Genomic DNA, 12,914 nt, shown 5'->3' on the forward strand with positions numbered 1-12,914 from the left:
TTTACAACTTGGACTAAACGGTTTATTACAAAGTAGAGAACATATCATTAGTAGTTAAGAAGTGACGGAATCTCAACTAAAACACTCATTGTATAAAAAATAGCAGCATGATGAGTTCAGTCACTTACATTAAAATATATCAGACTCTGAACCAGGTGAAGGCTACAAATGCCAAAGAAAAGAAGTATTAAAGAAAAGTGTGCATACATTTGGAAACATATAACATGAGAACACAAAACTAAACCCTTTCAAAATATACAGGTGGTAAAAGTAGACCACAACAATAGGTCCTTCCCAATAAGCCCAATTTAACTTATATTTTCGTCAAACAGCGTTTTTTTGGCTTTATGATGATAAACAGTCTTTAGTAAAACAAAGTTTCGGACAGATTCACGGCTGTGTTTCAAAATGAGAAACAGAACTTATCCCCCACTAGGTTTTGATCAGACCACAATCTCCAGGTCATAAGCAATTCTCTCGTATTTGACTTGCTCTACGATTTCCTCTTGTGGTGAGATCGGCCGCTCACACGGTTCCTCCTTAATTTCCTTCTTAACATCTTTTGATTTACTGAGGATATACTCGTAATTTCTTTCAACCTGAAATAATGCTGACGTGAGGCACTGAGGTGAAAACATCTGAAGCGAAGATGGGAGTTTTGGAGGTGGCACAACTTCAGCCGAGGTATATGGGTTGCTTGAGCGCCCGGGCACTGGTGGAGGTGGACACGACGCAGAGGAAGGTGCAGGTTTTATTTTTTCTCGGACTCTTTTGCACGGCGCCGGATGTGGGAACTTGTGGGTAGGCACGGAAGTAGTAGTAATAGGAGGTGTAAGCACAACAGTAGTAAAAGGAGATGTAAGCACAGCAGCAGTAGTAATAATAGTAGTAGGAGGTGTAGGCACAGTAGTTGTAATAGTAGGAGGTGAAGGCACAGTAGTAGTAGTAGTAGTAGTCAGCCCTGGTGATACAGTCACGGTGCTCTGAGCCGGGCTTTTATCAGACTCTATCGGCGCTCCGTTTTCTGGCATCACATTATCGTCTTCCTTTTGCAACTCGTCAGTGGAGGAATCGTCTTCAACCTTAGTAGCAGGCTGGAATGGAATGTGACTGTGACGTCGACAGAACAGAACGCCACACTTGTTGCACTTCCTTCCGTCTTTGACATGCAGCAGTTTATGCCGCTTGAGGCCATGACTTGAAACGAAAGTTCGATCGCATATGTTGCACGGAAAGGAGGGCTCCTCAGGTTTTACACACTGGTGCTGGGCGACACTGGTCTGATTTGTGAATTTCATTCCACACATTTGACAGATAATGGGTTTTTCTTCTTCATCCAGCTGTTCCTCTTTTACAAGCTGAGATACAGTGGGGACGTTCCGGTTGCACAGCTGAAGCCGATAGACATCTTGTAAAACTAGAGGTTTTAAGAGCACGACAGGATTCATTTTGTCTAGTTTGGGGCCGAATGCTGGCACTGATGGGGATGTCTTGTTGGGGCTGGATGTTGTTTTGGATGTGATTGTTTTGGCTCCTTCTTCAGCCTCGGCCCTTTTGGTCAATGTTTCCTCTCCCTATAAAGTACACACATGAAGAAGAGCGATAGAAATGCAGCATTAAAGAAGAACTCAGAACACACAAGAAAAAAACTCCTAACATAATAACAGAAACATTTGATGTTTTCTAAGATTAAAATCAATGGCAGAATAACACATTGCAGCTGTTACCTTGGCTACTGAAGGGGTGGGTGGTGCCTCTAATTCTTGTGCAACTTCACTTTCAGTTTCCATCAAAACGGGCGAGTGGTCGTCGACAGGATCAGGTGGAGACTTTACTTCTTCTTTTCCTGCATTTCTTTTACGGTACCGCCTTTTTCTACGACCGTAGAATGTTGAAATAAACCTGTGGGGGAAAAAATAATAATTTTAATATGCAGTAAATGCGTCAAATGTGAACTTGTTTATCTTTGTCTTTACTTTCTTTAACATTGTACGAAGCCTATTTCTAATTTCTCAGGGGGAAAAAAAATCTGGCATATTTAGGGAACTAATATCGATAAGTGTGTGAATAAGTTCAGCTTGATTAAAACTGAAGGGGACTGCGTGCGGAGGTATGAGCTCTACTGAATGTTATTCTGATATCAGTGTTTTGTCCACCTAATTCATATCAGTAAGTTTAGTATCACGTAAAACAAATAACTACATCCTCTGTCTTATTACTCACCTCTTTGAAATTGTTCCATGTATAATGATCAGGGAACATATTAACCCTCATTAACGTAGGAAGGTAATGGACCAGTAGTTACCACATGATAGCAAACTATATTGATTATTAAAGAGTATTCTAAAAAGTACCACGCTGTGCTAACATGTACTTCTACAATGAGAGACGCACGTCCACCACTTATCTTCACCAACCAAACCATCTAATGAGGATTTGTATTCATCTTACCTTTTCACTTTTTTCTTGGGGCTCTTTTTAATGCATTGGAACACAGAGGGAATAAAGTCCACATTCTTATGGTCCAAAGACACCTCCCCTGTAAAACAGCAAATCTTCAGAGTGTTTTATCTTCTAACATTATTTTCCTTATTCTCCATCACCTGAACCTCTCTGAGGGATTTCTCTGACATTTAGTTTGAATCGGTCCCTCCTGAGTTTGACTATAATGAATCCAAATGAACAACTGTCCTGACTGTTCCTGATTTCTGAATATGGACAATTCAATTAAAAGTTGATTGATTGATTGATTTGACTGTAAATGAGCCAGTTAGCTCAACAGGCTAACTTTAGAATTCAAACATTGTGTGCTGTGTCCAGCTCCGTGTCGTGTCTTCGGTCTTTAAACTTGCAGTTTCGTGCAGAAACATTATTAATTATCTCACCTGATATAAAATGAGCGCCACAGATCCGAGAATTGACCGTGAGCCCCGAGCTGTTGTTGCTCGCCCGTTGAATGGCTCTCTGCCACAGACGCCTCCTCTGGACCTGAAACGGTTTCTTCCCGGTGGGAATCCGGAAAAACTTGAATTTGCTCTTCGAGTGTCGGTTGTTGCAGCCGGACACGCAACACACCGACATGTCGGGCTGAACACACCCGGACTGTGCGGCTCGGACTCGGTTTAAAGGAAGCGAGCGACGGCCCTCACTTCCGCTGCCAAGATGCGCGCGCATTCGTCTTCTTCTTCTTCTCTTGTTTAATGGCGGTTGGAGGAGAAGACTGCGCCCTCATGAGGATGAAAACTGGGTTTAAACAGTTTTACTTCAAAAATAACAATAAGATAAACATGAGGTAAATGAATATTTGTGTTGTGTTGAGTTTGTCTGGTGCTGTCGATCTGTTTTGACCTTTGTATCAGACAATGTTATGTGACCTGATGTTAGTTTTCTGTTTTAATCTTATAATACAAATGTTTATGGTTCAGTTCTATTTTGTTGATTTAGTTTTATTCCTTTTATTATTATTATTATTATTACATTTCAGTTCACACAGAAAAAACGGAACATACAATACAAACATAATCATAAAAGACAATAATCACAAAGGACAAACAAAAATAAATAAATAAACAAACACAAAAAGGAATTCTTACTTACTCTGCATTATTTATTTCATCTGGGCTCTCTAACCCCAGTAAATTATAATATCTTTCCTTACATACCACTTCTCAAATCAAAGTGGCATCACAATGAAAGACACACATTAAAATAACATTAAAAAAGTAATTAAAAAATACAATAAAAGTATATCTTGGCTTTGATTGTATTGATTTTATTTTGAGATACTTTTCTTGAATAAGAAAATACTCTGATTCTACTCAGTCTGTGTCAGTGTTCTTCCAACAGATGTCACTGTTGTGTAATGTGGAGAGGGCCTTGTGCTGCTCAGCTTAAAGGATTTCAAAATAAGAGTAAACAACTAGAACAACGACACTTGACACTATTTTATAAAAGAACCATTTGACATACTCTATGGTAATTGATGTAAACATTTACTCTACTTGACTTTATAATCGGTGATGTGTAAGAAGAGCTGTTCTCAATCCATCTCCTTCACTTCGCCTGTTTGAGTGCTTCTATAATATCTCACTACTGAGCCCACATCTGTGGAGCATCTGCATTGTTGTAGATAAATGCTGCTTGCACTTTCCCATGGAATGCACTCATTGTCGGTAATGAAAATCAATCAATGAAGCTGAGTCTGAGAGTCAAATCAATATTATTTCATTTCCACTTGCACCTCCAGAGTCCTATTGACACCAACATTTAACTGCCACTGAACGACTGGCACTGTTTACCACCAACAGCATGTAAACAGTCGTGAACACCTGTAGAGAGGATTATCTCCGCTATATTAATGTTAAACCATTTCTGAATTCTATCATTTCTCTTCCATATCTACAAGCTCCTGACCTGAAAGGAAACACACTGGCATTGCCGCTGTGTCCCTTTCCTCCCTCCTTCCCCTCTTCTCCCTCAAGGTGACTCCTCCATCTGCACCCTCGCTGGTCTGCCAATCCCTCTCCCTGCAGTTAACCATGTTACATTTTCTGGAATCTGATTCCCCTTCTCTTTTTGAGAGCCCATCACTGCCCCACCTGTTTCATCGGTCGTCCTGGAGCTGTGCTCATCAGTTACAGCTCTGTGAAAGTGAGAGGCAGGTGGACCATCAATGTCTTGATGCATAAAAGGATTTGATGAAACTAACAATCTGAAATAATATATTGGCATTTCTGCAGGCTGATAACGCACTCAATCAGTTTTATGCCATCCACATTTTAATGTTATCCCTGTCAGGGACGAGGTGTGTCTTTGTACTGGCTTCATTTCACTGCACAGCATCCCCAGTTTAATTACCCTCATCTTCACCCCGCCTCGTGTCACTCTAAGTAGGGGGTGAGAAGACGGGGAAGGAAAATAAAGAGGAGATTGAGGAGAGAATATTGAAAAAAAAACCTGTACGGAGGGTGGGGTGGGCTGTGAGTGAATGGGTGGCCTGTTTTAGGTGAAGGCTGCGGCGAGGAGAGAGAAGAGAAACAGGGAGGGAGATGGAAAACAATCTGTCACCGCTTTTGTTCACAAGTGGGTCAGTAATACAGTCTGTATTTTTAACAGTGGAGATATACAGCTTAGTTTAAACACCTTTCTGTGCTCCTTTTCTTTTTTAGTTTTAGAAATGAACTACAAAGAAATAACCAATGATTTACCTTTAAAGGTAACAAAGAAGAAAAAGAACCACACCAACAAACAAAAGGACATCTGCTCTAGTTGGACAAAAATCTGTTCAACGGTCAGCACCAGCCCCTGAATAGATATGTAACAGTGAAACAAGCCCAACAGTCTCCTTAAATTCAATCAGGCTGCACCACATTTCACATACTCATAGATATCAGTCATCGGAATTTTGTCATCAAGATTCACAGAAAATTCTATAAGTAATCAATGAAAATGTGAAATCTCGCAATGTTGAAGAAAGTTAAATAAATGTATCCTTGATACCCAAAAGTATTCATATTCATTTCATATATCAAATATGTCTGTTTTAAATCTGTGCTGTTGTTTTTCCGTAATGCTACAAACAGAGATACAAACAATAAATGCAAATTGAAAAATCCCTTTGGCGGAAGTGATGTTACGCCATCTATAGGCCCTTCACCTTTATGCTCATACATACATGCACTTAAAGGCCACTCTTGACAGATGAGACAAAAACGTTTCCCACATTTAATCAGAGGTTGCAGGGCTGAGAGAGACACCGGGCCAGACCCGCTTCAAATGTCACAAATGAGAGATATCTGCAGGCCAGGTCTTCAAATAAGACAAATCGTCATTTTTACGAAGCCTTAAAATATGTATTCTTGCGATTACTGTGCCACATCTGTCTTTAGCATCCCTGACACATGCATGCTCATCATTTACCTCACCTGCCACCCTGCAGTGAGGGATGGGCCTGTTGTTACCTGGTGGAGTTGGCACCTGTACACTGACACTGACAGCCCTCTCTGTTTACCCATCAACACAGAAGCCCCCAGACTCAAACCACTTCCATCGGCTGTCGCTCCTGCCATCGCTCAATTGTCTGGTGAAGGGTTGAGCCTCTACAAGGCAATTACACATTCATTTCACCCGCACAGCCAGCCAGGCTCCCCTCCCCCTCACGCTCCCCATCTCCTCCCTGCTTTGCTCCACTCGCCCCTCCACCACCTTCATGTTTCTGCAACGCCTGCCCTCACCCACCACCTCCATCTTTACCTGATGCGGCACCGATTCTTCCGTTCCACCTTTAACCTCCGCCCGTCTCATCATTTGTGCCCCTCTTTCACAATTTTACCCCCAAGATCAGCAAAAGGCTGGGGAGATGGAGGCCGAGGCGATGGAGACGAGAGTAGAGGTAAAGGGAAAAAACAGCGTGATATAGTGTGGAACGTGAGGGGAGAGAAGAGAGAGAGAGTGGAGTGGGAGGGAGGGAAGGTTTTTTCTGGATGGAGAAGAAGTGGAGAGAGTGGGTAATGATGTATTGATTTGGTTGAGCCTGGGGCAAATCAGTGGGAGTATGTGGGAGGTGGAGAGTCACAGCCTGCAGATGTCTTAAAACACCTGGGTGGGATAAGTTTGGTTGATGATTTGCCTCGAGTGAAGGAGCCGAGGCACAATTTGAAAAACATCTTCAGACCGAGGCTTATTTAAACAATATTTATATTTCAACCTCGTACTGCAGCGCTTGCATCTGAAGAGTCATTTGAAGGGAATTTTAATTGTTTTTGTGTTGGAAAAATGATAACTCAGCTGTCGGCCAGAGCACTGAGCTATGGAGCAGAATAATACGGAAGCTTCTGGCTATAAAAGCAGGCATTTAGACGGAGCGGACAGTCATTGGGGATCACATTAAGTGAGATCACTCAGGGGGAGGAGGGGGAGGAGGGGGAGTGGGGTGGGTTTTCTCTTCATAATGCATCAAGGTGTGCACATGCGTGTCCATGCACATGTCTCCCCGTGGGGGGAAAAGATGCTGGTATTGATTATTAAACACATTTCTGGTTGAAGGATATACAGACTCCATTGATTGGAGTAGACACTAAGAATAAAGTATTATCGTGGTAAAACTGCCCGAGGGGTAAACATGCTGGAATCTCACATGTGAAATCGTCGCACAGCCACAGCAGGTTGAAATTCTTCAAAAAATCTGAGATAATATATTAATTAAGGAAATTCAATCAGCGCTCACTGGGCCTCCTTTCAATTCAGCACCCTACGTGACTGCTGATGCAGCGGCGTCCACCTTCCTGTTGTGCTAATGCGACACCGAGTTCCAGCCCATGCTGTGCATGTGGATTCATGGGTAATGCTGTGTGTCTACAGGCTGAGGAAGCGGCTGGAGAGAGGAGTCGCCCAGACATTGGAGACGAGGACTCCATATTGCTATCTCTGTGTTAGCTCTCAAATTAATTAGGCCACTCTCGCTAAGCCTTCCTCCTCCCCTACGGTACCATGGTAATCACCTTTCCCTTTGGAAAACTCAAATCAACGCCCACTGCTCCTCTTTTGTGATCTCCTCACTCAAATCCCTTTGTTTCTCCATCTGCTGAACCTCGTCCTCCAACAAACTTTTCTCTCATGCTCTCTTCACCCTCGCTTTTCTGCCTCCGTTTCTAAACTTTCGCTCATTTTCTCCCTTTTGTTCATCACTTTTTTTTCTTTTTTTTTTTTTTTTTACAAAGACGCCAAAAGAAGCTCTACTCTATCAAACCCTCTGCTCGCAGTCTGCCTCACATTCAAACCTGCTGCACAGGTGAGATGATGCCGTTCCAAACCTTTACCCCTTACCTCCCCCCTTGTCTCCCCTCTGCCCCACATCCCTAAATCTGTTGTGACACGATAGGAAAACACAGTGAGTGTGAGAAGTGGGAATAGAGGGCACAGAGTTGTGATAAGTGAGGATTTGAGAACAGTGATGGGTTGGCGTCAGGGAATAACACCCCTCCCATCCCTGCCCCATCTGCCCAACGACCATGAAAATCCATTAATTTGTGTAAGAGGACTTACACGTCCCACATGCCAGTCAGCCTCATGTGATAGACTGATAATTCAATTCTTTAACAACACTCAAGTGCGTCTGCGTGTCTCTGTGTCCTTCCCCTCGACTTCCATTAAAAAAGTCATTGTTATGTACATGGTGTGCAGCTCTGTTTAAAAAATGATGCTCTGAGTCAGAATCTCCACCGAGTGGTTGCACTTTATTACAGTTAAATAAACCCGATATTGATAAAAACATTAGAATCACATTAGAACTGAAAACATTCCTCCTCAGTGTGGCCTTATATCTATATGTTATATAGCTTGAGCAATGACTTACTGACTTTAATAAATCCAACGGCACTGTTGTAAATGGTTTAAAGGGTATTTGAACGGGGGAAGGTTCTTAATCTTGCTAAGAATTGGATTTTTGTGTGTTTGAGTGCGGTGTTAAATGTGAGGGTCTGTTGTAAAATCTACAATCTGACCTCCGTCCTAACTATTTATGATGATGTTCTGTTGTATTTCCTCATGAGTCTGAGTTGAAACCTTGAACAAACCACTCGAGAGAAAAGCTCTTGTTGTAGGTATATCAAATCGGAAGCTATTGTTCATTCACTGCATCTTATTCATTTGTTAGGAGTACGTTTTTTTGTGTTTGGTCTCCGTTGTTTCGTTCTCTTGTCGGATGCTGAGCCTTTGTGTGTCTCTTGTGTTTGGGATTTCCTGCTACCTCATCCCTCTAGCCGCACTGCCTCTCTATCCTTTGTTACCAGCACTAAAGCCTCTGCTCCTTTACCCAGTATCAGTACCAGGGGCTCAGCCTGAAACACTGCAGAGGTCACATCCACACCCCAAATCTTGAGTATAGATCCATGGGGTCTATGGGCTTCCCATAGTTTATCTCTCTAATAATTCCAGAAATCTCTGTCTGTCAGTCTGTTTGTGAAAAGCATCTCGTGACCCATTCATCTTCTCATCTTCACACTTGTGTATATATAAACGTGATACACTCAATATGAATAAAGTAAAGCGGTCCAAAGCGGTGTAATCAGCAGTATCAAAACCCTTTAACAGATGAAAGAGCCAAATTAAGTTCACATTGATGTGTTTTTGCAGGAATAGATCAGTTAGCAGCAGCAGCAGCAGCATGGTGTCTGCCCTCATAATCTCCTGTGATGTACATCAGGGTTGATTCCTGTCTTCAGTCTGTTTTCCTCATCCAGTTAATTAACAAGTCTGTACTTCTGCCAGCTAAAGTTTCCTCCACTCAAGTATGATTAGACACAGTTACCAGTTCCCCTGTTCTCCGTCAACACGCTGGCTTCCCTTGTTTCTTTCATTCTCTCATCTATCCCTCTCTCCGCAGTCCAGCTCCCCATCATACGCCGTCTCTGTGTCGCTTTGAGGCAACTGGCCCTCATCGTCTCTGCTGTGAAATGGCTTTCACTCGCAGCAACTTCTCCAGAATGTGAATGAAGCCTCTGTGAGGGGTCCTCTTCCGCTGGCTGTCAGTCACCGGCCCTCACTATGATATGTCAGTCATGTCTCAGGCCCATGTGCACGAACATGCAAACACACACATACTGTGCAAAATATGTTTCTTGCAGCATTGTATTCTTCACTGGCAGTCTTCTTCTCCTCAGAGCAGTAAATAAATGATGAGAACACTTAAAATTCTGCCAGTACTCCATTGCTCTGCTGCCTTCAGTCCTCTAAAGAAAAGGAAGGCCTCATTGGAAACACAGAGGCTGTCTCTCCTTTTTCTTTTCTTCTTACATATTTCTATCTCTTCTACCCCCTTCATCCGTCTCTTCAGCTCCGTCACTTCTCCCTCTCTGTTTTTATTCCACTCAAAAAAAATTCTCTCTGCTGAATCTCTGTCAATCGGCGCTCTGGCGAACTCCTTTTTCTTGTACTCATGTATGCATAATATTTCCCATTAACATTTATGCAAGACAAATTTTTCCCTCTCGTGCATTTTGAACACGACCTTGTGGAATATTACAGGAACAGTAAGATGTGAAAGTTTCTCAACTTTTGCTCCGTATTTGTGTCCACGACTTCTGCAGAGATCAGGAGAGGTGCAGTCAGCAGAGGAAAAGTAGGAGCCACATACCTCAGGCTACCTGGCCCTTTGCACAAGTGGGAGGGGGGGAAAGTGCACAAATCCGTTGTGGATAATATCAAATGACAGGAGCTTGTATTTAAGCTGGAAAGAGATCGTGACATGAGCCGTAGTAGGAGGAACTGTCTGACTTAAAGTGATCATCTCCAGCTTTCTACATAACATTGACCTTTTGTGTTGAGATGAAAAAAATAAATAAAAGCAGACAGATTGAGGCTGAGTGATAAAAAGAAGATGTGTCTCTGTGTGCACGTGTTGGTGTAATCTTAATGTTTGTGTGGTGCATGCTGAATTAGTGGCTCTGCAGCATTCTGAGATGGGTTAAAATATGTGTAAGCCTGTTGAACCAGAAACTGTCACCATGAAATCCTGTTTCAGACAGGCTTACAGCAAAATGAGTGTGTGTGTGTGTGTGTGTGTGTGTGTGTGTGTGTATACAAGTGATGCCTAGAGAGGTTGTTCTTCATTTCATGGCAGCTGATAAACGACTCTGATGCAGGAGAGAGAGAGCACAAGCACATGAAGATGGAAAAATAGGAAACTGACAAGTGGCAAATTACAGCATCCCCATTGAAAGGTCAATCCTAAGCATGGTTACATTCTGTAAATGAAAAATAAAAGAATTCTCAGCGTGTTAATATTGGCCATTCTAATGCTCCTCTGCCCCCCCGGACTGTCTCACTTCTCCCACCCTGAGTTACTTGGCAGTGGCACTGCCGTTAATGTGCCAGTGAAATCTTTTCAAAATTGAAAATTAGCAAGTGAATGGTGCTCTGAGTGACTGTGAGTGTGGAGTTGCACGGGGGGATTTTTACCCACAAATACCACCCAGACTGGGCCGATACTTAAAACGAAATGTCTCCCCCCCCCTCTCTCAGCAGGTCATTTTGATTACTGCACAGAACTGTTGTTCCCATCTCTGCGTCTCCGCTGCTCTCCCACACAGTCATTTGCATTTCTCCTTCTTGGCTCTCCTCCATATCTTCCAATTGGTCCTGTCACACCTGTTATTCGCTTGTTTTTCGTCTTTTCTCTCCTTCGTGGCGCTGCAGAACCTCATCTGAATGCACAGCCAGTCAGGAGCCCTCCATCTGCTTTGGGCATTTTTTTTTTTTACTGATATGAAAAAAGAAGTGTTGTTTGTAAACCATCTCACAGCAACTCCAGGTCACACAGGATTGACCACACACCATGAGGTGAATGAGCCAATTCCCTGCTTGTGTGTCTTCATAGTGAAAAGCATGAAAACCTTGATATTCCATTCACTTTTATGTGGCTTTGCTGGTTATCTCGTCCTGTCCTGCTCAAACAGTATGCACAGGCTTTCCAGTGCTTGCTCTCTTGCCTGCAGACAAGCAGAGGGGAGGCAGGGGGGGGGGGGGGGGGGGGGGAGAGATGAGAGAGTAAGGAGGGAGGGAAAGAGGGTAGCAAATGAGGTGTGGGTAAAAATTATGGGGCGACTAGAGAGGAGAGCAGTAGCCCAGCCCTGGAAATGGAGAGAAAGAGGGTGGGGATGACAGAGAGAGAGAGAGAGAGATTATACAGAGTAAAATCCAGAGGAGCTGTGGTAGTAGTGCAGCATATACACATCAGCAGGCTCCTCCACTGCTGGGGAACAACTGATTTCTTTTTTTGTGTCCCCCCTCCCCGCTGCAGAGGAGGGAATGCGTTTACCGTCGCGCCCAAGGGGAGAAGCCAAGAAGTATCCTCCAATCAGCCGTCAGTGATTTCTCTCATCTTGTGAGGGTGCTGATGGTGATTTATCACTGACCTGAGACAGGCGCTGCTCTCTGCTCAGCACTGCAGCCACCTGGAATACTCGCCATGCTTTTTTTATTTCTTTTCTTCAGCACAAATACCCTCCTGTGGATATTTCAAACTGAATGACCAGAGGACAAAAGGAGGATTAAAATGGACTTACTCACTGCTGAATTTTCCTTTTCCCCTAAAGATGGACTAACTTTTACACGTGCATTTGTGCCGTATGAGAAAATCCTTTTGCATGCAGTGGTTTAATAGAAGAATACAAGTGGGTTTTTTAGGAAGTATTTGTAATTTCACACCATGTATTGTATTCTTGAGGCATGGCAATTTGATCATCTAGACACTTCACTGCAATAATCCTATAGGTACTATAGAGGTACTGTATATGGTGATGGACAGGAGATGGAGATGGAGAGAGGGGATGAAAGTTGCCCACCTGCTGAGAGTGTCTGACACCTCTTTGTGGCTCGATTAGCACCTGCTTTGACTGTCAGGTTATCTGTTCCTCAGTTACCTTGCTTCTCATTGAGGTGGCATTAGTCGGGATGTGTGTTTGTGCCTGGTTGAAGGTTAGAAGCCAGTTAGACCTCGGGATTACACCGCCTCTGGAAAGGATACAGGTGTAGTCGAGCCTTGAATGAGGATTAGCAGCTCTAACACCTTGTCGCTGGCACCACACAGGGCCACGGAGCGTTCAGACAAGACCGTCAAGCTGCGACCGTGCTGGCAATTACCTGCTGCAGGATTGAAGATAAAGGTTTTTTATCCAGCATGATGAGACTGAGAGGTCAAGGGCGGAGACTGGAAGACACTGGAGAAAGTTACACTGAGATTCTGTTTCAGGTTATCTGTGAGGAAAGCAATCATAGAGTCAATGGGAGTTGAATACCAGTGGAAAGGTTGTGTTTATAACATCAGGACGAGTAAAACATTCAGAGAATCCACTGAGCATCATTGAATCAAAATCTAATTATTGGTTATTTAAAAAGCAAACATTTATATATATAAT

The 12,914-nt window shown here is 43.1% G+C and overlaps 1 protein-coding gene across 1 annotated transcript; it reads right to left on the reverse strand.

Annotated features, from left to right (window-relative positions):
• LOC109634979 (uncharacterized) lies at nt 1–3,181 on the reverse strand. Its single transcript, XM_020095840.2, has 4 exons — nt 2,886–3,181; nt 2,452–2,539; nt 1,728–1,902; nt 1–1,574 (listed from the first exon to the last, which is right to left on the reverse strand). The coding sequence occupies exons 1-4, from the start codon at nt 3,172–3,174 to the stop codon at nt 444–446; spliced, it is 1,683 nt and encodes a 560-aa protein (XP_019951399.2). The 5' UTR covers nt 3,175–3,181; the 3' UTR covers nt 1–443.
• Between the last annotated feature and the right edge of the window lie 9,733 nt (nt 3,182–12,914).

The sequence above is a fragment of the Paralichthys olivaceus genome, chromosome 6 (assembly GCF_024713975.1).
Source record: "Paralichthys olivaceus isolate ysfri-2021 chromosome 6, ASM2471397v2, whole genome shotgun sequence".
Taxonomy (NCBI): Eukaryota; Metazoa; Chordata; class Actinopteri; order Pleuronectiformes; family Paralichthyidae; genus Paralichthys; species Paralichthys olivaceus.